The sequence below is a fragment of the Poecilia mexicana genome, unplaced genomic scaffold, assembly GCF_051168715.1.
Source record: "Poecilia mexicana isolate PSO_F unplaced genomic scaffold, ASM5116871v1 scaffold_7, whole genome shotgun sequence".
Classification (NCBI taxonomy): domain Eukaryota; kingdom Metazoa; phylum Chordata; class Actinopteri; order Cyprinodontiformes; family Poeciliidae; genus Poecilia; species Poecilia mexicana.
The window spans coordinates 17117602-17135382 of record NW_028263376.1 but is presented as its reverse complement, the minus strand read 5'-3'; the positions used below and the strand labels follow the sequence as shown (position 1 = coordinate 17135382).

The 17781-nt window shown below is 36.2% G+C and overlaps 2 protein-coding genes across 2 annotated transcripts; one reads left to right on the top strand and one right to left on the bottom strand.

The window, feature by feature from the left end:
* The first annotated feature begins 835 nt into the window (after positions 1-835).
* On the top strand, positions 836-9622 carry cd63 (CD63 molecule). The gene is made up of 8 exons (XM_014985612.2): positions 836-993; positions 1687-1782; positions 5599-5787; positions 6608-6682; positions 6767-6865; positions 7044-7187; positions 8168-8251; positions 9193-9622. The coding sequence occupies exons 2-8, from the start codon at positions 1717-1719 to the stop codon at positions 9256-9258; spliced, it is 723 nt and encodes a 240-aa protein (XP_014841098.1). The 5' UTR covers positions 836-993; positions 1687-1716; the 3' UTR covers positions 9259-9622.
* Position 9623: 1 nt separating this feature from the next.
* On the bottom strand, positions 9624-17766 carry letmd1 (LETM1 domain containing 1). Its single transcript, XM_014985590.2, has 9 exons — positions 17615-17766; positions 17156-17310; positions 14821-14936; positions 13583-13665; positions 13263-13449; positions 12273-12374; positions 12044-12196; positions 11872-11968; positions 9624-11183 (listed from the first exon to the last, which is right to left on the bottom strand). Exons 1-9 carry the CDS (start codon positions 17728-17730, stop codon positions 11107-11109), a joined length of 1086 nt encoding a protein of 361 aa, XP_014841076.2. The 5' UTR covers positions 17731-17766; the 3' UTR covers positions 9624-11106.
* Positions 17767-17781: the final 15 nt, after the last annotated feature.

Sequence of the window (17781 nt, the reverse complement as noted above, 5' to 3'; positions counted from 1 at the left end):
GTAGTATGCAACGTGATCAGAGCATTCTTAGATGTGTAGGAGATAGAGGAATGAGTATTAAATATAATTTTAAGTATGTTGATATTTGAAACATTCACAACATTCAGAGGTCCACCAGTACTCATGTTACGTGGGAGACTAGTTGCATATTACGTAAAACGGATTTCAGTTAACTACACTGTGCTTAGATGCTATTAACAGACTTTTATTGCAATTAACAATTTCTATAATAATTATAACTTAAGGGCAGAGATTTTTCAAGAGGGGCTATCTATTGTGTAGCAGAATACTACTTCTATTCTTTTTTTTATTTTGATGAAACTCAAAGTAACACTGACAAAAATAACTAAACATTTGAGCTGCTTACATATTTGCATTATTTACATAGAAACGTCTGGTATCTAATGCTAAAACACAAGAAAAGTAACATTAAACTCTTAAATATGAGCTATATTAAGATATTATCTCATCACAATAAAATAGTAAGAGCTAACTTGTATGAGATAAATAAATCAGTTATGAGACATAATTATACTATTTTATTATTGTAAATTAGATTAATCAATAATAACGCAAAATGTTAATATTTACATAACGTAGAAATCACTAAATACAATGACACTTTAGAAATGTTAACTTTTCTCATCTGTTCTACCATAACACATAAACACCACCCTCTAAAAATACATCGTTCTAACTTATACTTTCAATTATTAAAAATGTGTCGTATTTTTTCTCAAAACAATCTATAACTTAACCAAATTTCTTTCTCCACCCATTAACCTTCTCGCTACAACCAGGTTCAGAGTTAGAGTACTGTAATTAACGGACGGTCCCTGAAGGCAGCATAAGTAGGAGAGGTTGTGTTTTTGTTGAGAGTGAGTGAAAAGCGGAGGACGCAGCAGAGAGTGCGAACTCAAAAACTTGGTCCGAAGCTTCGACACACTGCCACTTTTTACCCCTAAAAGGACTCAAATCAATTTTCTCTCAACGGTAAGTAAAAATATATCACGAAATATTATATTATACCTTTGCTTCGGCATCTTCCTTTTGGGTTTTTCTTCTCGTTTTGATTTTTTTTGTAGTGACCGTTTAACGGTTTCAAAGTGTGCAGTAATAAACGAGTTTTGTGACTTTTTTTGATTAAAGCTTAAAGTAAAAGGGATAACTACGCGTGTTTATGTAAGCTTAATTAATTCACACTAAATCTGAGTGATTTGTTTGCTGTAATTTGGTCCGATGATGACAAAGCTGGTTTTGTTCTCGGTGGTAATTAACGGGTCGTTACGGAGGTACACTGTTACAAGCGACTTTAAAAAGCAAACTTTAAAGCATTTTAATTTAATAAAGTAAAATTTATCACGTTGTTTTGCGTTTTTGTCATAATTTCTTTACATTGCACACTTTTCTGGTCCCGCCGTTCAGGATTTTTACGGCTGCTCTGTACTTTCTGAGACAACTAATATAAAAAGAAAAGCTTAAATAAGCCAGAGGAACTTTTTATAAACTCTTTCCTCTGATTTTTGAGACGTCGTGATGTGTCAGTAGCTCAACCAAGGGGTGTTTTACTTTTCGGTACTCCAACGCTTCCGCCTAAAAATGACTCAGATCTTTCACTTTTCTAATTACATCCTATATAATCCTTAATATATCTCTTATTTTATCTCTAATTTGGCTTCCTTTCAGTTAAAACCAGGATCCTGCTCATCATCTGCCATGGCTGTGGAAGGTGGAATGAAATTTGTCAAATATGTACTTTTCTTTTTCAACTTCATTTCGTTGGTAAGTTCCAACCAAATTCCCCTTCTCCTGACACTATTATTGTTAAAACGTTAGCAGGCTGGGTGTGGAAATCGACTAAGAACTTCACTAACAGGCTTCACAGCATGAAAATACCGCAGTTTCACATGATCAAAGATTTAAACCTAACTTCAAACCTCAGTAAAACCTTTTCCTGTGCAGCCAGAAGTTAAGCAGGAGAAAGAGTGTCAGTATCAGTTTTGTGTCTCTTCTTGAACAGGCCTGTGACTTAAAATTGAACCAAACCGCTGTCAAATCAGCTGATGAACACTCACATTGGTCACACAACCTACTTTTTCTTCTTCCGGCATCCATATGCAGGACTTGTTTACTTTTGACATCTATGAAATCCTGGATGAGATTAAACTTTTCCGGCTTATTGCCTGTTTGCAGTCCGGATTATTAGAGTCGTGTGATTGTTTCCAATCAGCATGTATTCAGTTTTTATTTATTTATGGACCCTGTTCTATACTTAGCGCTGTATTGTGCAAACCCTGTTCTGGGTTGCAACCTCACAGCAACTTCAACTTGCACATGAGGAAGTCAAAATGACTAAGCAATGTGGCTATGGATTTAACTTTAGCAGTCCTTTTGACTTTAAGAGTTAGAAGTTTCATGCAGGTGTAAATAAACACTCTGGCTATGCCTGATTTTCCATCTTACTACGTCATAGAAAATTCCCTGGATGTCACTTAGTAACTAATGTATTTTGTGTCTGTTAGTTTTTGTGCAGTGAGCATTAAATTTAGGTTTGACTAACCATTCATCTTCAGGATCAGTGCCTTTATTTTACCATTTTATGCCATGTACATCAGATTTATATATTTTGGTTTTAGACAGAAAATAGCAAATATAGTTGAATTATTATGGCCTAAGCTCTGTTTTTTATTACATAATATATTCCAGGATATGTTCAACATTATTGGCTCAATTCACCTGCTGTCTTCACTCCTGTTTTGTTCCCCAGTATCAGCTATCAGCCACCCAATTGAGCCGGGCTCAAATATTTACACTGCTGTTGTCAACAAGAAAAGGTTTTCATTTTAAGCCAGTGCTTAGCACGGGTTACAGGGAAACCAATGGATGGTGTGAACTGGTTGGAGATGTTCACAAGCTGAAGAGTTTATGTAAGACTCAATGTATGTAACTATTGGTGCAGTGATTAAAAGTGGTCTGTTTGTGCTAAAATTGAACCAAACCTCTGTTAAATCAGCTGATGAAGTTTATAAAACAACAATTTTCTACGATTGTGAAGATTTTTTTTTTTTTTTGGCAGCAAAAATCTCTTACTGCTTTATATGTTAAATATCAAGGTGAGAAATTGCTGGTCTTGTTTAACAAGCAGACCACAGTAATTGCCAAAAGCGGCATTATTAACAAATATATGATATTCAAAATCCAACCAGTCACGTTTGAGCAGGCTCTAAGTGTTAAAAGAATATATTTGCAGAAGTAAAAATGAAAATCAGAAGTTATTAGTTGATGATAATGTGGATATTCTTCCCTTTATATTTACAGAAAAACAATAGAAACACAACAAGTTTGTAACCTTGGAATACATCATGACTTTAACCATAAAAGTCAAAGATGAGAATTAGAACACAAGAAATGTTTTTTTAAAAGTTATGTAGAATAATTAGAAATATCTTTTTTACACATTCCCCCTGCTTCATTCTGCGAGTTTTCTGTCCTCAAACTTTTCATCCAAACGTTCTCATTGATGTTCTGTGACAAAGGAGTCAATTTTAAAATTTGCATCACTTTTCTGGAAATTTTTAAAATAAATATCTACAGTAATGTTGAAAGGTATAAAACTAGTAATAAGCTTAAATCTTTATGGATTATGTAAAGTTTGTTTTTCTGACATTTTTATAAAATCTTCTAACAGAATAAAAGAAGCTTTTGCTGTTTTGGGGGTGTTTTTTTCTGTTTTAACGTCCTCACAGCCATGTATCAGTTTGCAAAAGCGGATTATTTTTAACTCAACTGAGATAACAGAACCTTACCAGGTCTTTCTAGAGAAGCCTTTTTCTTTTTTTTTTTAAACCGTGCTTCTCTAATGAACACATTCACAGTTCACTGAATGTACTTCCCCGTTGTTTGCTTAAGAGCTGCTTGGTGTGAGCTGATCATAGCCAAATAGATTACACAAACACACACACACACACACACACGCACACACAAAAACACACACACACACACACACACGCACACACACACACACACAAACACACACACGCACACACACATGTTTGTGTTGCTATCTTTGTGGGGACTTTCCATTGACTTCCATTCATTTCTACAGCCTAAGCCTTACCGTTACCCTTTTCCTAACCCTATCCATCACATACCTAACCCTAACCAAAACTCAATTCACACCTTAGTCCTAACTCTGACCCCTGATTGGTCCCACAGATGCACACACACACACACGCACACGCACACACACACACTGTTTGTAAAAGGTCCGGACTGCTACCATTACCCCACCCAGAAGATTGACAAAGTCTCATATGATCATTTTCCACTTTCAGGAACTGAAGTATGTCGTAACTTCCCATCAGTTTAGTTGTTTAGGTGCAATGGTCAGTCATCTAGATTGAGAAAATTCTGGGGGGTTTTTGTTCACATTTAGCAGATCTTACTTCCATAGTTTTGGCATTTTCGTACGCGACTGTTTGGGGTTCTAAAAAAATCCACTTCCTCTGACCCTGGGTCAGTTCCCACCTGCTTTGAAAACACATGACTCAAGGTTATTTTGTCACAGTTTTCTTAGACATTTTGGTTTGATCAGGAGAATCTGTCATATTTCATAGGAATTGAACGGCCAAAATGAAAATCAGGAACATAACTAGCAGCAGTGTAAAAGCTTTAGATAATAAAAGAGAATTTCTAATCCCTAAGGTGGGATATTTATAAAACACTAGCGCACATTATATATTGTATCCAAGAATAATTACTTGTTAATCTGAGCAGTTTTCAGTTTGGACATTGTCTAAGTTCAATATTCTAATTATTTCACAGTTTGACTGATGCTCAAAAGTTTTTTTCTGAATTTGTATACTGAGATTCCCTCCATAACTTATAAATTTGCTCCTTAGTCTTAAGCATTTTTTTAATGTTTTCCGGTAACCGCTTTGGTGATTTGCTTGTTGATCATCCGCTGTAATTAAAATTAAAAAGATACCGTAGTGATGGGTTAACTATAAAATACGAGTTTACTTGTTAAACATATGGGTTATAAAAGCAATAAATGTATAACTCATACATTTATTGCTTGTGGAAAGGAGTGGAAATTTTGATAGGTTTATACTTCCTAAGTTTTAACATTATAGTTCATACTGTTTTTTTGTACATATTCAAAAATTAAACAATCAGAAATACACACAGATCTAAGCTTTATGATTTTATCTCTTTTTCCTTCTTTACACATCAAATTATTTAACTAAAGCAAATTAAACTAATATGCATTGTTTCATAACATGAATACAAAACGATTTGTTCACGGGTAAGAAATGGAAATAGGTTTGTCCAAAATAACTGTGTATGAAACAGACGTGCAAGGTAATCAAACCTCACATAATTTCTTTAGAATCAGGAATAACTTTAGTTCTTTTAAAGCTATAATCAAAATATTTCTAGATGGGTACATTAAAGATTAGACCTGAGTTTTATCACAGTGAAAAACTCATTAATTACTTTATTTGCTGTGTATATTTAAACAACAAGCAGATAGTTTAACTTTCAACAAAATGTAGCTGACATGAGAACTAAACTGGTCTCCTGTTCTTCTTACAGTTATGTGGACTTGCACTGATTGTCGTGGGAATCGTCGTGCAGGTTTCTGTGCACAAAAGCTTTCAGATCTTGGACGCCAGCGCCTCTGCAGGCCCCATTCTGCTCATCGTGGTGGGCCTTCTGACTTTCTTCATCGCATTCTTCGGCTGCTGTGGAGCCTGGAAGGAGAACCACTGCATGGTTGCCACGGTAATGCACTGATCCACAGCATCCTTTACAGTCATGAGTAAAGCTATAGCAGAGCAGCGTATACGCAGATTTATTTAAAATCAATTAAACATGGCTATAATAATGACACAAATGGCATCAACAGCCAGTATATTGGGTTTGTGTATTTTTTTCCTATTTTTTTACTTCTTTAAAACTATATTATAATTATTTTCCACCATTATTTATTTTTTTAGTTTAGTTGTTGTTCTTGTTGATCCATCAGTGCTTCTGAAGCATAACTTCCCATGGGATTAATCCTGTAATAACCAGGAAGACTGTTTGCAATGCATCTTTCATTGATGTCTAATGTTTATTATAGTTCAAAATGTATAAGCTTGTCTGCCATCACAAATTTATGTACCACAAATTCATGGGGTTTAAAATTATATCAAACCATCCATTGCAGCTGTAACAGCTTTAACTCTTCTGTAAAGAGTTTTCACAAGGTTTAATAGTGTGTTTATTTTTCCAGAAGTGAAGATAGGGAGTATTTATTAATGGTAATTAAATTGCTGGGATTTGCCAAGAATACAACAAAGAACAGGCGATAAGAAAGGACTTGATCAAACTTAGACAAAGTTCAGCTCTATCACGATTACTGAAGTTTTGCTGTGTAAAGCGAGGAGAATGAAGGTTTGTATTGAAAATGTATTTTTAATTATTCCTTGGACCAAATCAATCTCTCCTCCATCAGCCATTAATGTGTAAAATAAAAATAAACTAATACATATCTGGACAGCAAAACCAATATTTTTGAAGTAAATATTTACCTCCCTCACTTTTCTTAATTGTTCTGCAGTTTTCCTTCTTCCTCTCGTTGGTCGTCATTGCTGAGATTGCTGCAGTAGTTCTTGGATACGTATACAGAGACAAGGTTTGAGTACACTTCACTCTTTGTTATGTTGTGTAACTCCCTACAGGAGGGGTGTTTTAATTTTCTTTTGCGTCTTCCGTGTAGGTTAAAACCATGATAGAGAAAAATCTCTCTGAAATGATCACGAACTACAAGTCGGGCTCACAAGAACTCAAAGAAACTGTGGATAAACTCCAGACGACTGTAAGTTCAGCATCGCCTGTCCTCGTCACTGTTTACATTGCTCAGCCTCACCTTTGCATAACAGTTCTGCATCCTGTTTGTCCTTCACCGTGTGACATTGTTACTCTATGCGCCGTCTGTTGGCCCAGGCTGCAGCTGGCTCTTCTGTTATCAAGGTTTTGTGTTGGCTCATTTGCAGTTGAAGTGCTGTGGCGATCAGAACTCCACCGACTGGAAGAATTACGGTGACGATGGAAAAACGGTGCCTGACTCGTGCTGCATAGAGGTCAAACTAGGCTGCGGAAACGGAACCATGACAAATAGCACCATAGTGTACCAACAGGTAAAATATATTTATTGTGTTTTAGCTGTTGGAGTTTCAGGAACAGTAGGTAACAGAATGTCTCCAGCCATCATGACCGGATAAGGTCTGAGAAGCTCGAGATATTAAGTTAGCCGAAACTAAACACAGACTACATTCCATGTAGATGGAATGTAAATATTAGGGAGAAGCATAATTCCACTTAGATAAAATTGTTTCTGTGAGACAAATAAATGTAGACTTAAGACTTGGTCGTGATGCATGGATTTAGAGAGGCGTATGTGACGCCTGATGGCTGTCTGTGCCTTTACAGTTTGTTAAAACAACCAACCTTTATGCATACATAGTTCTCGTGTGACGTCACACTTCCCGGAACTTTGCTGTTGACAGCCATCTTGGTAGGTATCAAAACTGTCATTACAGTTGCTAGCAAATAATTATAAAATGGAAAGGAACCTATGCACAGTTTTCTTTTACTTTATTTTTTATTATTTTCCTCATTAGTGGAAACAAGACACAATCAACATTCGTTAGAAACAATACAATCAATCAGATAAAGAAAATTGGAAGAGCAAAAGATCAGTTGTCTCCATCTTGTGCTTTATTCCTTTTTAACATGTAAATTATTTTCTAGTGAAAAATAATCGGCTATGTGTTGTAAATAATTGCCTAATTCTCTGGAGGCGACATGCGCAGTGCGGTGGGTACTGACGCAGCACGACGTCTGCTGTTAATCCCTCTATAAATCAGAAGCAAGGTGATACAAACCTGATTACGAAAGCCACCACAATGTTAATCCTTCCCCAGTTGTGCAAGGGAACATGCTGCTTCAAGCATTCCCTACAAATAACTGTGAATTGAACTGAGTTAGAAAGCAGTCCACTATGGATAAACTATGTTAGGAACTTTTGCAATTTGATCAGGAGCCAAAGATTTCAGTCCCTCTTTCAGATCACGTGCTAGCAAATTAATGTCTGCTCACTTTTTGTTTTGTATTTTAGGGTTGCCGTGACGTCATGGTGAAGATGCTAAAGAAATACGCTCAGTGGTTGATAATTGCAGCTATCATTGTTGCTGTCCTCCAGGTACATACCGGCTGTAAACCAAAGCACATCATCAGAGGATTCACCTATCGATATTTCTTTGACCAATATTTTTTTTTCCTTAAGTTCATGATGTAAAAGAGAGAAACGTACTCCTAACTGAGGCGGTAATTAAGAAACAAAGAAATTACAAGATTATTCCCCTTTATGCATGATAACATACATCCCAAATCTTTATCTGAATTTTATTGAAGACAAAACATAGAGCAGAAACAAACTTACCGTTTGTGTCCTCATACATAGAAAAGGATGGGAGTTCTTCCTAGGGAAGCATGATATTATCTGCATGGTCTCGGTATCGGCCGATATTAGCTGTAAGATTTAATATCCGCCAAATATTGGTCAAAATAACCTTGTCCTATGAAAAGGCGTCGTTTCATAGGACAAACCAGTGGCACCGATACCTGCAGCATAGCACTTCAGGTTTGCACTCTTTGAGTATCGTCATTGTCTTAGAGAGACCAGATGTCATGAATAAATCTGACATTAAACATACTGCAAGTTGAAAGTGTTGCATCATTTCTAGTCTCCTCTTTGCGTTTGGCTAAATTGACAAAGATAATGTAGTATTTTAATTCCACAGTAGAGAAATCAATATAGTTTCAATGAGTAGGTATAGGAAAAAAATATCGGTATCGGTTATCGGCCAAATTAGTTTTAGTATATAGGCATATTGGATATTGACCAAAAATCCAATATTGTGCTTTCCTAGTTCTTAGCTTTGATGAGTTTGATAATTTGAAGGGGAAAATTATTTTCAAAAGGGCCAATTTAATCTAATAAGTATTCTTGTATTTTTATTTGGAAGTATACTTTTTATTTTACCCTCAGACATAACTACGTATGATTTAAATGTTATATTTTAAATGTAGCATAATGTGGGGTTTCATCTTGATGTTAATTCATTCATTTCTTTCTTTCAGCTTCTGGGCATCGTGTTTGCTTGCTTGTTGATGAGAGGCATCCGCGGCGGCTATGAAGTCATGTGATTGGCATACAAACAAGTGCTGGCCGGTCGGGCCCTGCTTATTAGGAACTTCATTTCAAAAGTTAATATTCAAGTTAAAGTTCCCATTTTATTTACAGGATTTTAAGTTTCTCCTTTATAGCAAAATTGGGTTTTTTAGTTTCATGTTGGATCATTATTCCTGCTTTTGTACTGTAAATACATAGAGAAAGAAAAGCATTCAGAGGAAAGCTGATGATTGTCTTGGAGTTAAGAGAAAGACTGGAGGTTTTTAAAGCCTGACTCTTTGGAAAGTATTTGAGTTAAATTTTTATGTTATGGTTTCATTTGTAATAAAGTCTCCTGAAATTACATGGATTTTCAATAAAGACAATTAAGAAATAAAAGTGGCATTGAGATTTTTATTGCAAAAAAAAAAAAGTATAATGCAATATTGGCACAAAAACTCAGAAGTTGAGTAAATAACATTTACAGAAAGATTCATGTTTCAGATGCTGAGTGCCAAAACTTACAAAAGGCACAGGAAGTATAATGATGAACTTTACAGCTCCAGTTATGTTGTACTCCTTTGTACTTTCAGTCCTCGGTGTTTGAACAGGTTGGATGAAACTTTGTGCTAAAATACATGAATTTAAATCTCCACATAAACAAAATGATGGGTACAAAAAGTAAACAGTAAAGTGCAATCACAACTTGACAGTCTACACCTGGGCTTCATTCCCCAATTTCTGTATTTTGTCTAAAATTTAAAGCTAATTTTAGTCTTTTGAACAACTTTATTGTGACCAGAAAGTTGGAAAATAAAAATAAAGCATAAAATGAGGTAACGGCAAGAGAAAATACAGCATGTTTGATGACAACATGTCTACAAATTCTGAATACAGCTCTCCTTACATTTATTACTACTGATTTACATCTGATTTTTTCATTTAACTTTATTTCTTTTTCTCAAGTAAAATTGTCTTTGTTTCCCCAACATGCATTTTGTCCGAGTGTAGGTGCAAACTCGGACAAAAGCAGAAGCTAAGCATGTGTTAAAGCAGTAATGACCTGAAAAACAGGAACAATGAACGTTTTACCCCGAGTTTTTAAACAATCCTTTGAAAAAGTATTCACACCCCTTGAGCCTTTTTTGTACTGAATGAAATACCAGCAAAAAGCTGTTCATAATTATGAAGTGGGCGTAAAATGTTCTTTTAACAATCTGAAAAGTGTGGCATACATCTTTTTAGCCGCTTCACTCTGATTCCCCTAAATAAAATCCAGCTCAAGCAAGAGCCCTAACATGCAAAATATTACGAACATACCAAGGACAGGATGAAACATGGTGGCAGCAACATGCTGTGGAGATCGTTTTACTCAGCTGGGTCAGAATTAGACTGGGGTCTGGACTCACCTTCCAGTCGGATAATGACCCAACAAAACGACCTAGTTAAAGTCCCAGTTTCGTTTGATCTTGAAAGATTTTATTTTTAAGAAAGAAAGACAGTCTGTCCCATTTTATGTTGGTCTGTCACATGAAACTGTGGATTTATAGTGAAGAAATGTAGAAAAATGAAAGGGTGTGAATACTTTTGCATGGCACAGCAGATAAGCGCTCCAGAGGAAATTGAACTTCCCCACCAAGGTTCAGAACTGCAAACAGAAACACCTGTTGTCTCTGATAAACACTCTTTGACGTCATGTTTCCATATTAAATTGTCATTGAGGAAATTAGCATCAGTGTCTGGCGTTGTTTTTTTCTTTTGAACCCAATCTAGCCAGAAAATGTTCTACATTTTGTTTTTTTTCCTTCGCAGTAAGAAGATGCTGACACTCTTGTGTGCATTGCAACACAAAAGTGACTATAATCACAGGAGCAGGCTTCCTGTCAGTGACGGCTCGCAGCGCTGGGGTAGTTTGCAGACATGAGCACCATGCAGTGCAGCAGAAGTGACAGCTCTGACTCTGCAAATTTTAAAAAGAAGACACAAATGTATAATGTTAGGGTAAAGACACATTCCTTTAAATTTAAAATGAGGAAATAATCTTAAAAAAGATGTGAAGTAGTAGTCTATAAAAGACTTTGTTGTCCCTCAATAACAAAATTAATTTCTGACTTGTGTTTTTATTGAGTTTCTGTTAGAGGAGCATCAGAGCGATGGCGTCTACTCCTACTGGCTGCAGAAGGTAGAAGATTTATGAGGCAAAAAATAAAAGTACACATCATTTTACATCGGTCAACCCATTTAATCAGATATGATCTTGTTTACAATCTACAAATATATAATCCAATAGAAAATGAGAAACTTATTTAGCTGAAAGTATTTTATGTTTTTCCAAATATTGATTCCTGAACTCTTCCTGAGTTAAAACATTAGGATTGTTGTTTTCAAACGAATGTGAACTTATTTTATTTGAGGTCTGAAAGCGCTGCATCTTTTTTGTTATTTTGACTATTTATCATTTTCTGTAAATAAATACTAAATCTTTGCTTGGACACGTTGTCAGTAGTTCATAGAATAAAAGACTAATGCTCATTTTACTCAAACACATAAAAGTAAAGAGTAAAATGATCATTTTAAATGGTTGCGTAAATTTTTCCAGAGCTGTATGTTCAGTGAAGTACGAAACCCAGCTTCTTAAATCCACGTACCTTTTAAAGCAGACGACACCTGAAGCCACTGGGACAACCACTCCCGAGACTGACTGGTATCAAGACTGTCAGCGTTCATCCCTCTCACATAACAAGCCTGCAACAGGAAAGACTTAGATCAGCCCGAGAAACCGCTTCAGCTTGGGGAAATAAAACTCACCGAGTGACGAACCTGTTTGAGTTCCCAGTCACTGAGCTGGTGAGGGCCCATTCGGCTCAGGGCTCGGTCCAGCTGGAGCAGCTCCACGGCATGGCTGTTCAGCCGTCGACCAATCAGGAAGCCCGGGAGACGGGGCGTGAGGAAGAGGAGGGGGCTGATGTGTCTCTGATCAGCCACAAACACGGATGAGCTCAAACAGATGCAGCAGAGAGAAGGTGAATGAGAGGAAGGTTTTGCTCACCATCTGTTCGTTGCTCATTGTGTTCATGGCCAGAGGAGCTCTGGAGAACAGACTTCTGACAGCCAGGATTTCAGAGACATTCGGGTTTCCGCCGCGTTGCACCTGGATGCAAACAGAAAGTAATCCTGAAATCACAGCACACTTTAACAAGTTTGATCTCGTTTTCAAGCAAGATGGGCCCAACGCAGACATTAGCACGTCGAAACATGGCTGCGGATCGGTTTAAAGAGTCGCAGCGAAATAAAACAGAAACGAAATGCTATTTTCTCAAATAATAACTTTAAATCTTTTCTTGAAATAATTTAATATTCTGTATATTCAAACCAACCACATTTATTGCCACCTATGATAACAGATGTGATTTTTTTTTAGATTATTTTAATAATACTCAACTAATTTAGCAAATGATTAATCATTAACTACAGTGTAATAACTCAAAAAAGGACATTTGATGAAAGAACAACAAATTGAGAGCAGTAAGCAAGCCAAAAATATATGTACATTTTGGATTTAAGATTAAAAAAATCTCATAGTTTTAACATAATCCTGTTCAAATTTTCTTGATTAAAAACAACCCCAAAGCATTAAATCTCCTATTAAGCATCTTTTGTTGTCCTGTTATTGATTGGTGAATAATAATAAAAATAAATTAACCTTAAAGTTTATTGATGCTAAGTCAAGCAGAAAGGCCTGAGCTTTTCACATGTTGATGTTAGAAATATTACTTTAGTTGCAGATGCATCCTTTACTACAAATGATCAAGCGTTCACTAAAGGAATTATATTATTGCATTTTAGACAATAAAATTTTTATTTTCTTATTTAAAAAGTAACTGAATAATTTGTTTTAATTCATTTCTATTATTTAAAGAAGGCTTCAATGTAAAATCAGCAGGAAGTGCCAACTTATTAAAATTCGATTAATCGTCAGCATAATCAGGAACTAAACTAATCATTAGCTGCAGCCCTAATTTCTGATCCATTTCCTTACCTTAGTGCAGAGGTTCTTCAGAAGACCTTGCAGGTGACCGTTTTTGACCTGTTGGCTTACGTCCTCCAGCTCTTTGAGAACCGGTTGGTGGTGCTGAGTCCTGTGGGAATGATACACTTTCCGAAACTCCAGCTGCTGCCGGGGAGTCCAGAAGTGAGGAATCAGCAGCTGACGAGGGAAAAAGTACCTTGAAGCCACACGGAGACATTGGTGTTACCGACTACAGTGGTAATAATCAGGCACAAACATTCATCTTTTTAAAATGTTGTGCCGAATATAAAATACAATAAATAAAAAAAACATGCAAACAGGAAACTCACATTAGGAAAAAAATCAGGTAGTTTGCAAATGGAGGAATGGTAATAATCACAAGTGGGACGGCCTTTATTAGGTCTCTGCGAAACTGAGAAGCATAGATTACATTAGTATGCAACAACATCACAGAGAAATCAATGAAATGAGAAAAACTCAAGCTCAGCAAAAACACAAAATCACAAGTATTTTTGGTCTAGTTTCTAGTGCAAATATCTTGGCACACTTGGAAGGAGACAAAACTAACTTGCAAGTAACTTTTCAGCTTGTTTTAAGTCAAACATTTCTTAATATTTATGGAAAAGTAAAGATTATTTCATATACAACATGGGAAAAAGTATTTTTATTAGTGAAATAATCCTCCAACGGAACTTGTACTTTTTCATCAATATTAAAGAATTAACTTAAAACAAACGGATATCTTGATTAAACGTTACAAAACTAAGATATTTGCACTAGAAACTCGATTAAAACTACTTGGTGAGCGTATTTGCAGTGAGATTATAAATTTTAGCTACTCTGTGTAGCTTTTGTAAAACAGCATAAATGTATAATCTGTAAGATTGAGTTCTAAGATTATATGATGGGAATCTCACAGAGACTCTATGCTTAGTCTTGATAGGACATCCAATTGTTTTTCTGTAATTCTTGTTGAGGACAATCTTTTTATTGAACAATGACATAAAAATACATTCTTCATCTGTTTTCAATATTTTCTTGTTTATGAAAGCACCAGTTTTAGCATTCTGAAACAAATACACATCAGCTACATTAAGGAAAGTAATTAATATTTGTTCTTTGGACCTAGATTGACTGAAATCAGATTCACAATGTCTAGATGCAGTATTGATCCAAGGCATTTTCTCAGTGCATCATAGGCAATGAAAGGCTGCTGCCACCAGGGGGAGACATTGGTACTCAGAAAATGAGCCTGGTATGCAACACTTATTTTTAGTATAGTAAGACAAAACAAACTGGTTATAAGGTTACAAAGTCCTGTAGCAAAAAGGGTCATTGTTGGTCTCTCTGCAGTTATCAATACTGTTGCTGAGATCTTTCTAAATTAAAAAGTAAATTCTTTTTTTTATTATTTAATGTAATTTGACATTTCGACCCCCTTCCAAGCTCCTCATCCAGCCTTCACACTAACATTTTTTATTTTATTTTTTTTTACTATTGTTGTGAGGAAAGAAACCCTACATCTAAATAAGTACCGGAGAAAATATCACTTCTTTAAGACACTGACCTGTCTGAGTTTTTCCATCTCCCTGTAGTGTAAATCGTGGAATTTTACTCCCTTCGTCAGCATTTTGGTTTTTATCCTCTTCACTTCTCTGGCATCCTGGAACAGCATCTTGAATCCTGGAAGAAGATTCAAGGAAACATTCATAAAGAGAGGAATTCAAGGAGAGCAAGAGGAAAGCGTCACTGTGTATCATATTACACACTGTAGCTAGCCGATTTTCCTTCATTATACGCACAGATTTTGGCTTTACTCTCGTTTAGGGGTCAGATTTCCAATGTAACTAGATAACACAAATAGCCAAACACTATTTCTAGATCACTATTTCTTTTAAAAGCAGAGTCAGGAAAGACAGCTGTGGTGAGGAATGAACCCATCTTAGTCTTGTTCAGGGTGCTGGAGGGCATCAGCTAATAGCCGTAATTCAACGTTACAAACGTTTTTCACATGAAAATTGAGAAATCTTTCAGAAATTCTCCATTGGATTTACATCTGGACTTTAACTGAGCCATTTTAACACATAAATTGCTTTGATCTGCCCCAGTGGTTCTCAATCCTGCTTCACTCTTCCTTCTATCTTAGATGCATCTTTGCTCCAACATACCCGATTCAAATGACTGATTTCCTTTCACAACAATACCTTCAAGCAGAGTTTATTTGCGTAGCACATTTTAGCAACAAGGCAGTTCAAAGTGCTTTACATCATAAACACATTACAGTCACCCATTGTGAAACAAGTGAAAAACATTACATTTTGCTGAGTGACACCATCAAATATGTTGGTCAGTGCTCCAGTGATTATGGTTCTAAAGCAACTCTGAACAAGTGGGTGTTTTAGTTTTGATGTAAAGGAAGTCAGTGTTTCAGCTCCTTTGCAGTTTTCTGGAAGTTTGTTCCAGATTTGTGGTGCCTAGAAGCTGAATGCTGCTTCTCCGTGTTTGGTGGCAGCAGTGAAACACCTAGGGGTCCTGAGGATCCAGACCCACTCATCTAAACTTAAGCTCTAGCTGCAAGTTTTGGGTCATCATCATCCTGGAAGATTAGTTTCCACACTAGCTTCAAGTCATTTGCAAACTTTAATATGTTTCCTTCCTGGAAAGGCTTTCATTTAGCATCGCCCTTCTTCCTATTTACTCTGCGCAGAGTCCCTGCACCAGAGAGAAACGCAAACCCACATAATGATGCTGCCACAATGGTTTACATTGGGGATGGTGTGTTCAGGGTAATATGCTGCGTCAGTTTTCTGTATGTAGGCCAACATGAGGAAAAGTAAAGCTCTGGTAAAACTCTGGTCTCTTCTGAACAGTTTCCCCTGCAGGATGAACTTTGAATGAGACTCCATACACAGCTCTGAAAAAATGAAGATCCCATTTCATGGTTACTCCACCAACTATTGATCTCTGAACTCTAAATTAATATGAACTTGTTTTCTTTGCATTATTTGAGGTCTGACAGCACTGCATCCTTCTCATTTCCTGCAAATAAATAAAACATTTTTGCTTGGAATTTCAGTTCTCAGTAGTTCATAGAATAAAAAACAATATTAATTTTACTCAAACATATACCTACAAAAGGTAATATTTGAGAAACTGATCATTTTAAGTGGTCATTTAACCTTTTCCAGAGCTGCATATGTTTTTGTTTACAATAGGGCTGCAAGTAACTGTTATCTTAGTACTAATTAATTTGGATTAAAGTGACTTTTTTACTTAATTTGTACCAGGTGAAGTTAAAACTAGCTCGTTTGAGGAGTTCCAGGTACAACATATTTGCAGACAATTTTTTTTAATCATCTTAAATGGAAAATGCATAAATACTGTTATGAGAATGTTATTTCAGCAAATGTTGAACACCTGAATCACATAATTAGGCCATTACGAGATAATTCAGCCATTTAATTCAGGTGTGTTGGACTTAGGACATATTGAAAAGTTCCTCTCCTGTCTTCAGTTTAGGTGGACAGCCATACATTGGTAGGTTTGTAATTGTGCTACAGTTTGTATTTTTGAATGGATGGACTGATGTCAGATGTTCAAAGCACATTGTTTGATAATATAACCCTGCTTTTACACACCTTTATCACGATCTGTCTGGTGTGTTGGTAGTTTTTGTGATGCCATTTGGTTATTAATGAACAAACCTTTGTAAAGGGAAGTGGTTGCACTAGATTTTATGTAGGGGCTACAGTTTATTCTACCTATATTTATTCAGAAAACTGGATGTGCCACAGTAGCTATAAAGACAGATACACAAGGCTGATAACCTTCAGAACTAAACACTGACAGTAAACAGCATAAACCCATCAGTAGTGTTGCAGATGAGTAGATTTTGCTCTTACCTTCCTTAAAGGTGTGATAAAGCAGGAAAAATCGAGGAAATCGTCTTTTAAGAAAGTCTTCATATTTGGCATTTGCCCACTGGATTCTGGAGGAAACATATCGTCCAATACCTCGTCTGACTTTAGAAGAAGTAAAATGTTTGCACAAAGGTAACCTGTGGCGTAAAAAAAAAACACAAAATGTTATATAAAATGCATAAAAGTCCTATCTTATCACAATGAAGAGTTAGAAGCACAAGAGCACTACATAATGACACGGAACATGTACAAGTGACACCTTCTGTAAACATCTCCGATAAACATTTTTAAATAGTCAGCAGGTTATCAACTGTCTGCATTGAGATTTAAATGTACTTAACGTTTGATTATTTAGCAGGTGTGTAGCTAGCTTAGCAAACCATGATACATTCCGGTTAAATCAAGTGAAAAAAGGGAAAGGTTCACCCTGGGAAGACAGACCTGGACTGGCAGGATACGTCTTGAAGGTAAAAGCCATGTGTTATCCTGTTTGTGGTAAGACCACTTAGTCGGGTCAAAGACAACCGGCTGCACAGAATCGAGCAGGAGAGCGCCATGTTTGACAGGCAGAGCAGTTACCGCGACTACGCTAATATACGGGAAAGCTG